The 19488-nt window shown below is 36.3% G+C and overlaps 1 protein-coding gene across 4 annotated transcripts in view; it reads right to left on the bottom strand.

Moving 5' to 3' along the window:
* The window catches only part of NUBPL (nucleotide binding protein like), a 226356-nt gene that overhangs the window by 6898 nt on the left and 199970 nt on the right, over positions 1 to 19488 (bottom strand). For all 4 annotated transcript variants that reach the window (XM_043554347.1, XM_043554350.1, XM_043554349.1 and 1 more), the window contains 2 exons: positions 5902 to 6022; positions 2624 to 2706 (listed from right to left, as the gene is read on the bottom strand). In XM_043554347.1, coding sequence (XP_043410282.1) covers positions 2624 to 2706; positions 5902 to 6022 — 204 coding nt within the window. The remainder of the gene's footprint in view (positions 1 to 2623; positions 2707 to 5901; positions 6023 to 19488) is intronic.

The following is a 19488-nucleotide window of genomic DNA, read 5'->3' as shown; positions in this document are numbered from 1 at the left end:
TGTAACCAAAATGTCTGACAATGTTTGGTACACTGTAAGGCTATTAGGAGGATGATTCATAATAATGAGTGTAATAATTTCCATGGAAACAGAATAAATACAAGGCACTAATTTCTTTTTTTCCTTTTCATGGCCATGTCTAAATCCTAAAATTGGGGGCGCCTGGGTGGCGCAGTCGGTTAAGCGTCCGACTTCAGCCAGGTCACGATCTCGCGGTCCGTGAGTTCAAGCCCCGCATCGGGCTCTGGGCTGATGGCTCAGAGCCTGGAGCCTGTTTACGATTCTGTGTCTCCCTCTCTCTCTGCCCCTCCCCCATTCATGCTCTGGCTCTCTCTGTCCCAAAAAATAAATAAACGTTGAAAAAAAAAAAATTAAAAAAAATAATAAATCCTAAAATTGCTCAGAAATCTTCAATATTTAAGGTTGACAACATGGTACGTGAAATTCTCACTGCTTTTGCCAAGACCTCACCAAATCAAATCTAGCACAAACCACAAAGGCTTAGGCTGTTCTCATTCTCATAAATGTCAGGCAGTAACAGTAAAACAATAGGTCTAATGTTTATGACAATGTAAATGAGATTAAAAAAAAAACAACTCCAGAAAACTACATAAACACTGCTGTTTAGAGTTTTAAATCATATTATCTTTTGATGGCTGCTATATGTTTTCTTTTGCATTACATTCCTTTAACTTGCTTGAAAGGTTCCTCGCTTTTGAGAAATCTCAAAGAAAACAGCAATAATGGATAGGTGGAGAAAATATTAAAAAGTTTAAACTTGTGGGGTGCCTGGGTGGCTCAGTCAGTCATGATCTGACTTCGGCTCAGGCCATGATCTCGCAGTTCATGAGTTTGAGCCCTGTGTCGGGCTCTGTGCTGACAGCTTGGAGCCTGTAGCCTGCTTCAGATTCTGTGTCTCTGTCTCTCTCTGCTCCCCCTCCAACCCCCCCCACCCCCCACTGCTTGTGCTCTCTCTCGCTCTCTCTGTCTCTCTGTCTCAAAAATAAACATTAAGAAAAATTTTTTTTAATCTAAATTTGTAATTGATATAATATAGTAAGTAATTATTCTTAGTCATAAGAAATCACCTTAGAATGTCTTTAGTCTGTTCTTGGGAGGCATTTAAAAGTGTATAATTAAACTCAATTTTCATACAACTTTCATTCTGCGTAAAGTACACCTATGATAGTTGGGTTGGCAGACTTTAATTATGAGAGTAATAAAAGGTTATGGTTTTTGCTTATCTGAAAGATTTCTAAGAAAAGACTGAAAAAGAAATTTTACATTTACCACCTAAAAGGCAGGAAAAGAGAAAAACAATGATAAGTGCAATACACTACACTCTATTTCCTCAGAGATCTTATCCCCAGCAACTCAATCACCTATACCATAGATACTGACTCTTAAGAAATGGAAAGGACCTTGGGCCGCTGAGAGAAAGAACTCAAAATCAATGTACTTTACATATCCAACATTCCTGACTGTCGAATTATTTACAGTTCTTATTCACGGTTCTAACCAAGCTCAGCTCTTTTATTTTCTAGTTCACATAAGATTGGAGAAAGCTAGGAATGAAAGGAGTAGTAGTTATAGATAGTCAAAAGAACAGTACTATAAAGCTATACCCATTAGCTAAGGGAAAAACAAAAAAAGAATAGCTATTAGAAGACTGACTGGGGCTTTTCAGCAAAGGAATACAAAAACTACATCAAAACTGATGCACCAGGTGATAGCTCAGCTTCTAGCTTACACAACAAGTGCTACGTAGGACAGAAGAGATACATATGATTGATTGTATTTCCATCTAACAAAGAGAATAAAATAAAATATTTTATTCTTAAAGTCATAAAGCTTTAGCAATCTTGAAAACCTATCAACTGTATCTCCAATGATGCTGGCTAATGAAACACAACTAGTTTTCCATCTCATCTCCCCAATCATATTTATTAAAAATAAAGGCAATGAAAATCCCATCTCTAATGCAGTATAACAATTTCCCTATGTCCATCTTAGTATTTCCTTACATTATGTTCCCTTCTCAAAACAATGAGCTGAACTTATACAACTTAATACAAATACAATAATCTTGGGCAGTTAGATACTGCTAGGCAGCAGGATAAGAATTTTACAAATGCTCATTGTTAGTGTTCTTCATAAGAAAACTAGTAGGGTAATGGCTCTTTTTTTTATTTAATTAAAAAACTTTTTTTAATGTTTTATTTATTTTTGAGAGACAGAGAGAGAGAGAGAGAGGTAGAGAGAGGGAGGGTACAGAGAATGTCAAGCAGGCTCCGTACTGACAGGAAGAGTCTGATGCAGGGCTCAAACTCAGGAACCATGAGATCATGACCTGAGCCACAGTCAGATGCTTAACCAACTGAGCCATGCAGGCACCCCAGGTGATGGCTTTGTAAGTGAACCTGTTCAGCTAATAATTCAGAGCCAGCAATGGTATGCTTACCATATAATATAGTTATTTAAAGATGCTTTGAATAAGTTAACTAATATTTAATATATGGACTGCAAATAGATAAACTTGATCTTCCCAACTTTCTTCCTAAATATCAAAAAGTATATATCCTGTAAAAAGATACTAAAATACATATTTAAGAACATCACTTACCTCATCACTTTCAGGCTGTGAAAACACAATCGGCTGGCCTGTATCTGAAGTTTCCCTTATATTGACATGTAAGGGAATGTCCCCTAAAAGAGCCCACCAGACATCCATTAGCACTATAAAAGTTTATACAGGCATTTGGAATTTCACTATGTGAACTTCAGAAAAAAACCAAAATTTTCATTCAAGTGAACTTGAATTATGACTATCCTCATATTGCTAAATCTCTAAAAAAGGAATTTCAAATGAAAATTAGGGGCAACATATTCCATTTGAGGGTAGTTCAGACATTGTATATGTGTATATGAAAGCTATATGGTAGCCAATCAAGGGATAAGGACTCTGATTTATTCTTTGCTGTGGGTCTTCCAGCAAGAAATGGCTTAGAAGACACTTGTAAAATTATTTCTCCCTGTAATATCTGATATAGACACATCGTACTAAATAACAAGAGGAAAATGAAGAGGGAAAGATGGGGAGACAAAGCCCCAAAGAAGAATAAATTATCTTCCTGAGGTTGGCAGATGAGTGAGCTAAGAGAACTGCCTGAAAGTAAGCCAGATCTGTTATCTCCATGACCTGCCTCTTTATCATATCTAACTACTTTTCTTTATGTATTAATCTATATAGCATTATATATAACTTGTGAGCTTGATGAGATCTCAGCAAGTATATAAGACCTCTACTACAGACTTGTCAGAAAGATTGCGTGTCTCTCCTGAGGATATGTTACTATTAGGTGGTAGAATTTAGGGCGAAAATGCTCTGATCCATAGTCCAGTTGACTCCACCATATCTTCACAAATGAAGCCTTTCAAAAGGCTTAGACTTAAAATGCTGTAAATGGAGTCTTAAGTAGAAGAGTTGACTCATCATGGTACTGAGCATTCTTAGAACAATTCCAAATCCATGCAAAGGTTACTGAAACCTGTGTGTATGTGAGCATGTTTATGCAAAATAAGGCATTCAGCACCATGCCAGGCTACTTAAATAAAGCAGAAGTATATGTTACAAAATTACAAACCTATTATAATTTATATTATGAAGTGCATAGAGGAACGGGTAATTCATGCTCCTCTTGTCAGCAAATTTGGGGATTTTAATCAACTCTTTAAATCTTTCTTAAATGTTCAATAGCCAAATGACAAAATACATGAATATTTCAGTAGTCATTTAAATTTGATGTCTATTCTATAGATCAACTTAAGCCTGTAAGAAACTGTCACAGGGGGTAGGGGAAAATATGTTATATAAAATTCTTAGAAACCCATAAAGTTTTTTCTCTTGATTTATGCCATTATAGTAAGGAAACCTGAATGTTTTCATTTCTACTGCAATAATGGAAGAAAAAAGGCACAACCTTCTCCTTTATATAGGCACCTATCAATATAGTTTCTGACTTTCAGGGACTCATAATCCTATCTATAAGCACAGAAGAGTTGATCAAGAGGAAAACCCTTTTAGAAAATAGGTGGCACACCATAGTGAGAGTGGTAATGGGCTAAAAGTTGCATAACAAAGGAGGAGAAAAAGGAGTAATGGTATGGAGAGTGGGTAAAATGCAGTCTGGCCTTGAAACGCACCTTTAAGGGGCCAGGTCTGAAAGAAGCAAGGGCATATTTCAGAGACATAACGTTACAGAGAAAGTTCTGAGAGCCATTTTCCCAAATAATTATTTAGTACAGCCCAATGGATGAAAATAAATTAAGAGGCAGCCCGGGAGTCAGTAAAGGACATATTAGGGCCCCCGGGAAGTTCAACCAGCCAGGAGGCCATAGCTGGGAGAGCTCTTTCCCTGACTTCAGTTCCTTTTTGACTACAACCTCTTTGTTATTGAAGCCCCTGCTCCAGATCACGGAAGTCTCATTGGGCCCCATGACTGCATTAAAAGGAAGAGATGTGCCCTGAGTTGGGATTACAAATTAGTTTTCCCATAACACTGTTAGATACAGCCATCTATAAACACTATCCATTTTTCGTGATCAGTAATCAGTATTTCTGACACATTCTCAGGGTAACTACACATTTGTGAGCTCTTGGTTAAAATGTAACTTAGTGTGATTGCTTCTCTAAGAGATATATTTCAAATTCTAAATAAATGATTTACAATATCGTATATCATACCACCCATTTATAAATCAGGGAATTATAATGTTGTCAGCATAATTCAATAGCGCCATTATAATTACACATTTACTTTATTACATAAGTGTATGTCAATCTGTTCTTATTATGCAGATTTGGGAAATTGAACTTTCTAGGTTAGTTAAATAAAAAACAGTTGCAGAGTATAATTAGTGGCTATAATTAAAGCAACGTATCAAAATATAACATTAGTATTCACCTGGTACTGTGGTGGCTGCTACAGTACAAATGCATAATAACAATAACACATTTAACATCAACTTTTAGAAGTTTAATTATAATAAACAATGTTGTGAAATTCCTTGATCTCTAAGGGATCTTAATTGTTAACTTCCTAAAACTAATAATTCACTCTATTCCTCCCTTATTCAGCATCTAACATCTGCCTTTGCCCAGAACAGAAACTCATTCATAACGAAAATTATCAACACATGTTTCATAAAATGTCCATTAAGTTGCTTGTAGATTTTCCAAAAATCATGTTTTATCTAAAATCTGTGTTTTGCTCACTTAACACATGAGTTCACTTCTCATAACACTAATTAATCTTTCAATTCAGTAACGTGAATGGTATGTACAATGTAAATTTCAGGTATTATATTTCACAGACATGGCAAACACATTATAAAAAGATTACAGAAAACAGAAATATTATCTTTCTAGAGCAAAAGGACTGATAAATTCAGAACTTATCAGAAGGGCATTTTTTCATATGCACCAAGAACTGACACTTTGAAAGGGTGCTACAACACACTGACCAGGTATTTTCATATGCCTATCTGTTTATACTGAGAGATATGTTCTTAGCTTAGCAAACAAAGTGATGGCCATTATTTAAAATAAGGACTTCAAATTACAAAACTCAGACCACAAAACTCTTTTCAAACTCAATTATAGGCAGTTCTTGCTTATGGTAAAAGTGATAATTGGCAGAACAAACCTCCTCTTCAAAAAGCCTCCCACTAATGAAGTATATAAAGCCAAAGAAAGGTTAACAAACACATACAACTCCTTATACTTAATTTAAAACACAAAAATGAAGACAATTCATCATTTTCTGAGACACTCTTCATCACATCTTATCCACACCTCCCCTTCTGGCATTTCCTCTGCAAAAGAATATCCTATGGTCTTACCTAGAACATCAAGATCAAGGGTCCGTGCTAGTCTTCTGGCACCATCAGCACCAAAAATATGAGTTTTATGTTTACATTTTGGACACTGGAAAACACTCATATTTTGGACAAGGCCCAGAACCTAGAATAACAAAAACCACTGAAATCAAAACAAAGTTAAACCAAATCTCAATCCATTATTTCAACAAGTTTTTACTGAGTGCCCACTGGGTTCTAGTGATACAATGATGAATAAGTTATTGTTTCTGCTCTAAAGGGAACTCACACGCTAGTGGGAGAGCAAGACACATGTAATTAACTTTAATAATGTGATAAATGTTAAAGAGAGAAAAATAACACGGATCAAAAAATTCTGTCTGGGAAGAATAAGAGGTATCTCTGAGCTGCCCACATTGCTCGGAATTGTTTCTTCAGGTTAAGGATGAGAATAAGGGTTGAGGCCTACAGCAGGAATTCTAGGTGGAAAGAAGAACACAAGCCAAGTCAGGGGAACGTAGCCACACATGGCCTATTTGGGCTACAAGCTAATGGGGGGCAAAGGCAGAAGCTGGCTTGGTAAAAGGAGGTGAAGGTCAGATGGTTAACATGCTAGATGCCATTCACGTGTTTCAGACTTTCTTCTTGAGACAACAGAAAACCACAAAAGGTTTTTCAAGTTGGAAAGATGGCCCAACAAAGGGTTTTTCAAGTTGAAAGATGATCGAGGTAATGTTACAAAATCAGACCCATTTTTTAGATATTTAGCCCTGATAGCAATACAGAAAAACTAAGCAGAAACACAGGAAAATAAATAATTAAGAGGTTATTGTGAACAAAGTGTCATAGTGAATAACACCTAACAAGTACTGAGTGCTTATTATATACCAGGCACTGGGGGTAAACGATTTAGATGAACTATCTTATTTACTCATCTCAAAAACTTTATGAGATGGGTATTTTATCATCCTCATTCCATAACTGAAAAAAGGACACTTCTAGCAAAAAACTCTTGGCTCTTATCAGAATGTTATTATTTGAAATAAAAATTTAAAGTCTTACAGAAAGTGTCCATCTCTTTCTGAATTTCCTAACTTCTGGCATAAAAGAGATACTTTATAAACATTTGTTAAATAGACAGGTTCTGCAAATATAATCCTTATTCATATTTCTTTTAATCCCACTCTTTTTAAAAAATATTTGTTTGTTTATTTATTTATTGAGAGAGAGACAGATGGGGAGAGACAGAGAAATCCCAAGCAGGCTCCACATTTAGTATTTATTTATTTATTTATTTATTTATTTATTTATTTATTTAGGGGGAGAGAGGGAAGGGGGAGAGGGAGGGAGAGAAAGAGATAAATCCCAAGCAGGCTCCACACTTAGTATTTACTTACTTACTTATTTATTTATTTATTTATTTATTTATTTATTTAGGGGGAGAGAGGGAAGGGGGAGAAGGAGGGAGAGAAAGAGATAAATCCCAAGCAGGCTCCACACTTAGCATGGAGCCCGATGCAGGGCTTGATCCCATGACCACAAGATCATGACCTGAGCCAAAATCAAGAGTTGAATGCTTAAGTGACTGAGCCACCCAGGTGCCCCAATCCCATTTTCTCATTAATGGAAATTAAAGCAGTGCTTTGCTTCTAAAATAAAAATAAGGAAACACAATTATCAGAGGCTTAGAGATAACATGTGTATATCATCCTATCAATTCCACCAAAAAGATCATCATTACAGGAGGTATCTCTATTAGAACATGTGCATTTTAAATGAAGGACAGCAGTGATAGTCTACAATGAAACATATAGATAAGGTGATCAAATTTATTCTTCTCTCTGAGAAGAGAAACAGAAAAGACTAAAGTTTTTCAGAACACATGCAAATGAAGACAAATTGTGAGGGACATACATTTGTAGCTAAGCATTTTCTAAGCATCGAATAGATACCATTTTGCTGATGCAAAGCATTATAAAAAATAAATCACACTGTACTTCGGTAATTCAATACCATCTCCAAAAAGCCAGAAGAAAACACCGCTAATATCACACACCTTATTTCTTTATTCACTATGTCTATATAATATACCCATTGCTTGGGCAGTTTTACTGCCATTTATATGAAATGTGATATAGTCCCCTCACTGTAGAGCTTTCAACTTGAACATAAATATATCACTCAAGAAATGGGAGGGCGGTGCCTGGGTGGCTCAGTTGGTTAAGCATCTGACTCTTGATTTCGGCTCACGTCATGACCTCAGAGTTTGTGACTTGGAGTCCCACAGTGGGCTCCATGCTGACACTGTAGAGCTGGGTCAGGATTCTCTGTCGCCCTCTATGCCCCTTCTCTGCTGTCTCTCAATCTCTCTCTCTCGAAATAAATACATAAACGTAAAAAAAAAAAAAAAAAAAGAAATTAAGAAAGAAAAGAAAAGAAATGGGAAAGGAAAAACAAATAATGTGAACACCTACGTGAGGGTATACTCTAATTCAGAGAGAATGGGAAAAGCATCCCTACTCCACAATCTCTTAGACTCCCCAAAACAGAAAGGGATGGAGTAAGTATTTTCAATGTATACGATTAACGTATAAGTATCTTGTTACTGTTCTCTATGCCTCAGACATGTTCTCTATAAAGACCACAAAATGTCACAAACATAAAACTATAAGCAAACTCAATATTTAATGGGCTCCTATTATATGCCAGTTACCGGGCTAAGCGAAAGGGGTAGCATTCAGTGGTGACCAAAACAGACTTGATCCTCACGCTCCTGGATAGAGAAATAGACTAAACAAATATTGCAAAAATCCACTTAAAAACTGGAAGAGCTTCTCTGGAAGCAAGTACAGTGTATTATGAGAGTGTAGAACACAGAGGACAACATACCCTGGGAGTCACAGAAGAGTTTCTTGAGGAAATATGTGACGCAGAAGTTAAAGAATAAAAAGGAGGAAAAACTCTTAAGACACAAGTAGGGAGAAGTTTCCTTCAAGGAATTGAAAAGCCAGCATGGTTGAGGAATGGTGTGAGTAGTGTGAGATTTTTCTAGCAGGACACAAAGCACTAAACATAAATAAAAAGTCATTTTGTTAAAGTGGTCATTAAAATTAATAACTAAATTGGAAGACACAAGAGAGAGTGAAAAGGCAAAGTATAAAGCAGGAGGTGGTATTTATAATACACATCCATGACACAGGGCTTTTATCTGGAATATATAAAGAACTCCACAAATCAATAAGAAAAAGTCAGAAATTAAAAAATGGGCAAGACTTAACCAGCACTCCATAAAAGAGGATATGCAAAGACCAACAAATGTGAGAAAAAAGGGTTCAACTTTACTAATCATCAGAGAAATGCAAATTAGGACCACAATGAGATATCATGCATGTAAGCTTTAAGACCTGATTAGAATAGATGAATGTCTATATGACTGTAACAACCACCAACACCAAATCTCCATGAGGACGGAGAGCAAGTAAAACTCATAGTTTCACCTGAGTGTAAACGGGTATGACCATTTTGGAAAACTGGCAGTTAATCCAAATAATTGATATATGTTTAGTTTCCACTATGGCATAGTAATTCTGCTCTCAGTTATAGATTAACAGGAATGTGAACTTAACATTCAACAAAACACATGTACAAAAGTATTCACAAATAACACTAATTATTCCCAGATAGAAAATGACCAAATGGCCATCAACAGTAAAATGGACAAATAAATTGTGGCACAGTCACACAATGGAATGCGACATGATAATGAAGTTTAAGCAAAATAAGCAACATGAAAGTATATACTTATTATTCCATTTACATAAAGTTTGCAAACAGGCAAAACTAATTTATGGTGTTATAATTTGGGTTCCACTTTGGGGAAACTATTATAAATAATGCTTCCATGAATGTTTTTATACATGTCTCCCCCTTTTTTTCTTTTCTTTTTTTTTTGCTAAGTATTTAGGTTACGCATGTTTAACTTCAGCAAAAAATGCCAGGTTTTCCAATAAAGTTCTACCAATTTACACTCCTCCCAGTAATGTATGAGAATTCCAGGTGTGACACAGCTTCACCAACATATGGTATCATTAGTCTTCTTTATTTTAGCAAGTATGGTGAGTCCATTGTGCTGGACTGTTCAAACTGTCAATGTGTTTATAATAGGAACTATATTTCCTAGAATCTTCCTTCATATATATGACTCCTGGTTAAAGTTCCCTGAAAGTAGAATGAAAACCCCGGGGTGGCAGTGAAGCCTTAGGCATCACACTCTACTTTCCTTTGGTTAGAGCTGGTGAAAGCTTTCTTTCACCAGCAGGAGTGTATGTGTATTCCAGTTTGCTCTCTTTCTTCCTGATGCTGTGCCCAGCTCTCCTTTGCACTGTGGCTTTAATTTGTGTTGCCATAATTATTAATGAAGTTGAGCATATTTTTTAAGAATTTTCTAATGTTTATTTATTTTTGAGAGAGAGAGAAAGAGAGAGAGACAGAGCGTGAACAGGGGAAGGCAGAGAAAGAGGGAGACACAGAATCCAAAGCAGGCTCCAGGCTCTGAGCTGTCAGAGCAGAGCCTGACACAGGGCACGAACTGCGAGATCATGAACCAAGCCAAAGTCGAACGCTTAACCGACTGAGCCATCTAGGCGTCCCGAGCACATTTTACATGTTTATTGGTCATTGTTTATTCTCCTCTGTGAAATGTCTGTTCAGGATTCTTGTCTTTTTTTTTTTTTTTCTATTGATCATGTGTTGTTGTTGTTGTTTTTCATTGAATTGTAAGTATTCCTAGTATTTTAAAATATAATTCCTTTGTATTTTTTTAAATTTTTTTTAAACATTTATTATTGAGAGACAGAGAGAGACAGAGTGTGAGCATGGGAGGGGCCGAGAGACAGGGAGATACAGAATCTGAAGCAGGCTCCAGGCTCTGAGCTGTAGCACGGAGCCTGTCACGGGGCTTGAACTCACAAACCGAGAGATCATGACCTGAACCGAAGTCAGACGCTCAACGGACTGAGCCACCCAGGCGCCCCGAAAATATAATTCCTTTGTTGATTGATTCTCAACTTTGATACTGATTTCATGCTGAAATGATAATATTTTTAATATACTGAGTTAAGTATGTTATTAAAATTAAGGTCACCTGTTTTGTTTTGTTTTCCTACATTTTAAAATATGGCTACTAAAGGGGCATCTGGGTGGCTTAGGCGGTAAAGCATCCAACTTTGGCTCAGGTCAAAAATCTCATGGTTCGTGGGTTTGAGCCCCGTGTTGGGATCTATGCTGGCAGCTTGGAGCCTGCTTCAGATTCTCTGTCTCCCTTTCTCTTTCTGCTCCTCCTCTGCTCCTGCTTTCTCTCACTCTCAAAAATAAATAAACATTAAAAATATATATACGGCAACTAACCATTTTTAAATCACATTTGTGGCTTGCATTACATTTCTGCTGGAAAGTACTGTTGTAGACAATTGAAGCATGACTACAGAATTTATTTTGGTAGTTCTCCTATTTAATGTTGCTTTAAGGTCCTAAAGATGCACAAAAACATTTATGAGGGCCAGTGATTTATGAATATTTTTAAAAATTGGAGAAACATGAAACAGGTGCCTCCAAGACTATATAAGAAAGATAAACTGTAAAGTTTCTTTGCTTTTAGTTGAAATTATATCAACTGATTGTGATAACACACACATACATTTATTTGATTAATTAGAAAGAAAACATATTAAGATATGCAAAGTATGTGACAGACAACTTTTTCAAACCATGGGGTTAGTTGGAAGAAAACTTAAAAGAAAGCCTGGAGTGTTAAAAAGATTATAAAACACTATGCTAGGTTTTAAAAAAGCAGTCCTCCATAATCAAAGAGTTTTGAACAGGGGCAGCTAATATAATAAGAAAGGACATCAGAACATCCAAATTACAATTTTGTCATAAAAATTTTTCTTAAAAAGGAAACATTTCATGTCCATGTGACAACTCTGTACTGCCTGCTCCCCCCCAAAAATGCCTTATATTGTGTGAATATTTCATGTATTGTTAGGCTGTTTGTTTATTATAGAGCTATTTTGTATAGCAGAAACATTAGAAAACAGATGCTTTGCCATAGCTTAATTTACATAATACCATTAAAATGCAGCTGCAAGCATGCTCAATCATTTTTTAATGTCTCATCAAAATATAACATGACTTTTTGTGTCAACTATACTCAAATAAAAAAATTTTAAAGAGAAAAAATGTATAAGATCCCGATCTCTTTTTACCTCAGCTAGTTTTACTGAAAGAAAGTAAATGCCACATGTCTGCTTAACATCAGCCACCACAAACCTTTTACACGTTATTTTTACGTTATTCCAATCCATCATTGGCTCAGAAGGGTACTTCTTTTATCAACTTAAAAAAAATTGACTCTCTTGAAATATCAACATTGCTTTGAAATATTGGATTTTTGTGTCCAACTGAATTGAATTAAGCAAGCTCAAAAGGCCTCAATTTTAATTTCTTCTTGGCATTTTAAATTCAGATTCAGGTAAGTAACAAGCAAGATTTTCAGGCTACTATGTAATCCAATTTCTCAAGGTTACAATCAGGTTAAATTCTTGCTGGTTGGAATTTGTCACAAGGATTACAAAATATGATTTCAGAAAAAATGAGGAAGAGAAACTGTTAAATAGAAAATAAATAAAAATAACTGAAATAGATTAGATTCAGTTCTCCATTAGCCTTGAACCAGGTTTTAGCATATTCCTTGAAACAAGTGTACAAATATAATTTTTAAAAATGACATGGATGTTTTTGTTTTCTTTTTCAGAAGTAGTCTGGCATGGAAAGAACAATGAATGGGGAAATTCATGTTCTTCTCAGGACCAACTAAATAGCTGTGTGCCCATGAGGTGCAAACTCAACTTCTCTACATCTTGAATTCCAAAATGAGGGTTTATATTAAATGATGATCTCTATAATAATGATCCCTAAAATCTACTGCTAAAACAATAACATTCAGAGCCTCCCTTTATAGTACCATGTACTAAGGTCTATGCTAAGTACTACATATATAATCTCATTTAACTGCCATTATAACCTATGAGATGGGTCACAAAACATTGAAGCTAAATTACTTGCTCAAGGTCAAACAGTTAGTAAATAACACAGCCAAAATTCAAACCAACTGGGTCACTGCTTTGTATATGGAAGTCAATAAACAAGATGACAAGTAAATGGACTCAAGGGTTTTGTTCATGGAACTAGGCAGTCTGAAACAATACTGAGCCAATATAGTCAGGGATAGTAATGAAGAGCACAGTTAATAATGGAAGGCCTAATTTGAACCATTTTCACACTCACTGCTGCAATCCAACCTTAGATTTCATTTTCTTCTCCTGGTCATGGAATTCTCTTTCCCAAAAAACACCCTCATTATACCTCTCTTGACTCCTCCCCATTAATCAATCCACCCATTTCCTGCCCTTACTTGCCCACCTAGACAGTCAGAAACCCAATGGTAAGCAAATTTAATGGAGACCTCTCTTGCTCCCTGAAATTTCTAAGCTTGTGGTATTCTCCCATGTCCATATTACTACAGTTTGGATTACTCAATTTTGGATAATCCACAGAAAAAGCAGTTAAAAATGTGGGCTCTGGAAAGCATACTGTTTGGGATAGGAGCCCAGATGCCCACTAAACTGACAGGTAACCTTATGTGAGTTATTTAATCTTCTTACCACAGTTTCCACATCTGCAAAATGAGAGAAAAAAATGTTGTCTCTATCACAGGGTTGTGAGAGTTATTATTACTTTAATTCATGTAAATCACATAGAACAGCATTCTCAATAAAAACATTCATGGACTTGTGAGAGATCCCAAGGGAAGACACAAATGAGCATACAACTTTGGTCTCTGAGATGTAATAATGGTCAAGATGCAGACTGCTACCCAGTTGTATAAAGGTTACCAAAAAAGAAAAGTCATTCTTCTAAAAGTGGAAAAATTAACCAATTGTGAAGAAGGAAGCCACATGTGATACATCATGTGCAAACTAGTTAGTGTGTTCCTAGAAAGAATTCAAACAGCACTTTGTAAAGCCTCTACAGCCAATAATGAAAGATTCTTCAAATACATCAAAGGTATGAAACTTCCCAGAGAACCAAATGAGACTATTTGATAATCACAGAGGAAAACATATTCAAGGAAGAAAGGAGAGAATAAATGTGTCACTTGCCTCTATTTTCACATAAGACTGCCTATTTCTAAATTGTTTTTTTATGGCAGGTCAGCTCGAGGTATTAAATATAATTGGACTTTTGGGGTCTAAGAGACAAACAAGATAGATGCTAAAAAAAGCTCTAACGTGTGTTTCATGAATACATGAGTTTTGAAGACATTCACAGGTGAAGGTGTGGAACCCCAGGTCCAAACAATTAACCTACTACCATAACTGGCCACTCTGCCAGAAAAATAATAAACCACAACTTTGATCCTCATTGTTGAGAACATTGTGTAGGGTCTGTGGTAATGAAAATGGAAAACAGTGGAAAATGGAAAGAAAACATTGATGGGAATCACCTAATTGAGGTTCTAAGATCACCTCATTTTTCTTAGAAGAAAACATAATCATTAACCCTTTCAAATAAATATTTAAAAGTTCCACACCACTCTAGTATTTTTGGTTTCTTTGAATTTCTTGTTTTTAATCAGCAAGAAAAGTAAACCACAGGAAAAGCAAAATTCCTATCTCCCTTTTTTAAAATAAATAAATATTCTCAAGGCTGAAATAGTTATAGAATTTTCAGGACTACTTACAAGGGAAAAAAAGCATTAGGCTATAATCTGTATTTTATTTCCAGGTCATCTGTAGCAGAGATAGGTAGCTTTGACCAAAGTCCATGGCCTCATCTTCATTGGCACATAACTAATCTAATTTTCTTGGGCTCCTTGAGAAATGTGACATATGATCACATGACTTTTAGTGAAGTGTGAGTAGAAATGTATGTATGTCTGGTCCATAAAAATCTCCATGTACACACCTCTGTTCCATTTCCCGCCCTGGCTGGCTCAAAAGAGGATGGCCCCAAAGGTGGGTTTAGAACTCACATGTGAAAATGGCAGAGGCTACAGCAGCTTAAGTGAGTTCCTGGAAGAAGACCACCCTGCTCACCTGTTCATCTATGAATACTGTTACATGAGCAAGAAATAAACTTCTATTGTATTTGCATCATTATATATTTTGAGGTTTATCTGTGACAGCAATTAACATGTATTAAATAATGCAAATTTAAATTAACACAGAATTTTAGACTCTAACTTTAGCAACTAATCTATATGAAAAGAATGGTTTAGGCTCAACTAAAGTACTCAAGGAATAAGGAAATCTCAAAGACACTATGCATCTAAGGTGTAAAAAATTTCTTGTTAACATTCTTATTAGAAAATAAAGGACTAGTCAAAACACGTAGGCCAAATACATAAATATCTATGAAATGTATCTGTTTCATGATAACATTCTGAAAGTAATTATAATAAGCAACATTAATCGACATTTTATATTTACATTATTGGTTGTTTCAGCTTGTGCCGAACACTGTACTAAGCTTTTTACACGCATTATCTCATTTATTTCTCTACTCAATCCTCTGAGGGAAATGGTACTATAATTCTCATATTCTGAATTAAGTAACTTGCGGAGGTCATACAGCAACAAAGTGACAGACCTAGGATTTGAACTCTAGCATTCAGATTCCTGAGCTTACTCTCTTTACAACTATGCAAAAATGCCACTGTAAGTAGCACCCTATTGCCTAAAAAAATTATAATAAAATTTCTAAAGGAATTTAATTTGTAACCATAAAAGAAGTTATATACTTATTAAAGAATATAGCTCTCTCAGGGCTAAAAAATATCAATCTATGTATAAGAGGCTACAAATATACAGATTAATAAATCTGTTTCTGTGAGGAGAAGGGATGGTCACATACATCATGTGATGTGAACAGTACTAAAAAGGCCAACACCAAATCATTTGCTCCACCAGTCTCTTCCTTGCCAAACAGTTTTAAATCACAACCCTCATAGAGAATAAGGACAGGGATTTGTGACTGAGAATCTAATGTCTTATTTCTACCTCCCTGTCATCTTGAGCAAAAAACTAGCTCCTGGTAGATTTATTAATATGGCAGCCTAACTCTCAAAATCCCTTAGATTTCTGCCATTTTTTTTTTTCTAACCACCCTACCTCATGTAATCAATTGCCAAGCCTGGTAATTCTTCCTTCAAAACGTCCACCACATTTATTCCCCTTTCCATTTTCAATGCTGTTATACTACATCAGACCCTTACTTCCTATCACCTACAGTGGTGTTTTTCCAAATTATTAAAAGTATCTTACCATAAGAGAAATATTTTAAGTGTTAATCAATACAAATGTACACTTCTATGTATTGACAACTGAGGCCAAATCTTTATGAAATAATACTTTCTCTTTTTAAGAGCAATTAACCCAGATATTGAAACCTTTGGTTTCATCCCTCACAGTATTGGTTTCATGACTCATTGGTGGGTTACAACCTGCAGTCTGAGTAACTCTGACCATTGCAAATGCTTCCTTCATGCCTCCACACTCTCCTGGCTCCTGTCCTTTCTATTCATTTCCACCAAATTAAGTATTTTTAAAGTTCCATTCAAATCAATTAATTATTTCCTTTCCCACATTCTTTATGGACTCCTCTAAAAATCTCAAGAACAAAGTCTAAATCCTTAGCTCAGCTGTTAAAGCTCTACCAAACCTGGGCCTAGTATAACCACTGCCAAACATTACCTCAACTATAGAGAAACTGAACAACCCTGAACACAACTTGTGATTTCCTGATTCTTTTCGGACTCACTTCTGTCCCTCCAGTCCCCTGCGATGGCTATGAAAATCCTATTCCATTCATTTAATCTGTATATATTTAGTAAGCAACAATATGTTCTTGGCACAGAGGGAGGTAAGGAGTCCCTTCACTCAGAGCTTATAGTCTGGCACTACAAATGTGAAAGTACTGACAAATATGAAAACAGTTAAAAAGGAGAAATAGAGTGTTACTAGATCATGCACTAGAAAGAATTCACCTAGTTAACAGGGACAGGGCAGTCTCCCAGAAAAAGAACCATTTAATCTAAGTACCAAAGGATAAAAAGGAGCTACTAAGTTAAAAAAAAAAAAAATGAGGGTAAGTTAAAAAAAAAATGGTTCTCATGTGGAGAAACAGCATGCTCAAGGCCATGAAGAAAGAAACTTTGTGGCAATCTAAAATACATGGAAGATGACCAGTTTCACTGTAGCAGAGAGAATGCAAGGCAGAGTGACCTGTGAGCTGGGGAGTAAAGACAACAGCAGATTGTGGCTGGCGTTATATCCAAGGTCAAATGTCCATATAAGTATTTACCTTAGGCCTATCATACACTTGGTAATTGAGTATTTAAGAATATTTAAGGCATGTTTTCTTGCCCTCCAGGAACTCACATTCTTCTGTGGAGACTGACAGGTAAACTGTAGTGGGATATGAGTCAAACTAGGTATATGATGCAGTAGTTCAGAGAAAGATTAACCTTTTCTGGGAATTAGGGAAAAGCTTTCCAGAGAAAATAAATTTCCTGAGCAAGAATTTGAAACATGCATATGAGTTCCCAAGCTAACAATGGCTTATCAGACAAGGGACTAGGATATGCAAAATAACAGGGGTGTAGAAAAAATCATGACTTTTCCATGAAAGCCCTACTTAATAGCCCAGAGAAGAAAGTTGTTCTCATGCTCCTCAGAATTCAGGGCACCTTCACCATAATGGAGCTAGTCCACAGGACCATAAGCAACTTAACAGAAAAGGCTTCATCCCTTTTTTTTTTTTTTAATCACCAAGGGAACTTATCACAGTACTTTGCTTATGGAAGGCATTCAATATGAGTAAATACATATTTGTAGAATAAGCTATCTACTGAATTAAAATTAAGGGTTCATTACCTATAAAAGAGTAAGAGAAGAAACATACTTTAATATAATTTTCAGGAGCTGGTAAAGAGACTGCCCAAGAAGGAAGGGCTGGAGAGTGAAATCCCTGTAACTCTAAAAGTTCAAATGGTAAGGGAAGGACTCTAAACTAAGGTGCCTGGACCTCCCTTGTACAAGAAGCAACAAAAATGTGTTAGAATGTCACAAGGCAAAAAGTACTCACTGTTAAAAATGTGTAAAGTTAAAAATTTTTTTTAAATTTGTTTTGTGTGTGTATGCATGTGTGTGTGTGAGAGAGGGAGAGGGAGGGGTGGGGAGTGCTCATGCTCAGGGGAAAGGCAGAGAGAGAGGGAGAGAGGGAGAGAGAGAATCCCAAGCAGGCTCCACGCTGTTAGTGCAGAGCTGAACCCATGAGATCATGACCTGAGTCGAAATTAAGAGTCAGACAGATGCTTAACCAACTGAGCTACAGAGATGCCCCTGAAAAAAATTTATTGTTTAAAAAAAAACAGTCTACCTACAAACACTGAAATAATCAAGGATTTGGCAGAGTTGATATGATTTCAGGCAGAGAACGGAGAATTTAAGAGTTATTTCTTCTTCTCCTTCCCTTATTCAAGCCTTGAGTTTTAAGAAAGCATTTAAATTAACTTCAAAACGTTCTTGTAGACATTACTAAACTCTGTCCATACCAATGAATTCCAATGACATCATTGTTTCCATGGTAACTAATGCACTTCAAAAGGGAAAAAAACAGAAAGCAAGACTAAAGACCAGGGAACAATGAAATAAAGTGGTATAAACAAAGCATAACATTTCTTCTTTGCATTTATGGAACACGTTCTAATTTCAGATGCTTTATGATTACTTAGACTCCAAGGCTCTTAAATGCCAGAAGTATCTCAGAGGTCATCAAATCTACATCCCACACATAACCAGGATCCCCTTTACAATGTAGCTGAACCATGGTTGTCCCAGTGTTTACAGAGCTCATTGCTGCAAAGTTCTCACTCATTCACTTGCAAAGATTACTGAGCACCTTGTTCTGACATGATTAACATATTTTACCTCCTTTAAAAATTTTTCTTGGGGCGCCTGGGTGGCGCAGTCGGTTGAGCGTCCGACTTCAGCCAGGTCACGATCTCGCGCTCTGTGAGTTCGAGCCCCGCGTCGGGCTCTGGGCTGATGGCTCGGAGCTTGGAGCCTGTTTCCGATTCTGTGTCTCCCTCTCTCTCTGCCCCTCCCCCGTTCATACTGTGTCTCTCTCTATCCCATAAATAAATAAACGTTGAAAAAAAAATTTAAAAAAAAATTTTTTTCTTGTTTAGGGGTGCCTGGGTGGCTCAATCAGTTAAGCATCTGACTCCTGATTTTGGCTCAGGTTGTTATCTCACAGTTCATGAGTTTCAGTCCCACATTGGGCTCCACACCGCCAATGCAGAACCTGCTTGGGATTCTCTCTCTCCCACTCTCTCTGCCCCCACCCTGCTCTCTCTCTCTCTGTCTCTCTCTCTCTCTCTCTCTCTCCAAAAATAAATAAATTAACATTAAAATTTTTTCCCTCTTGTTTAGAGGGCAAATAATTGAAACATAGGGGTAAAAAAAAGAGGGCTATTATAAAGATACAGGA

Source organism: Prionailurus bengalensis, chromosome B3 (genome assembly GCF_016509475.1).
Source record: "Prionailurus bengalensis isolate Pbe53 chromosome B3, Fcat_Pben_1.1_paternal_pri, whole genome shotgun sequence".
NCBI classification, from domain to species: domain Eukaryota; kingdom Metazoa; phylum Chordata; class Mammalia; order Carnivora; family Felidae; genus Prionailurus; species Prionailurus bengalensis.
The sequence above is the reverse complement of the archived record's forward strand: the minus strand, read 5'-3'. Positions and strand labels throughout refer to the sequence as shown.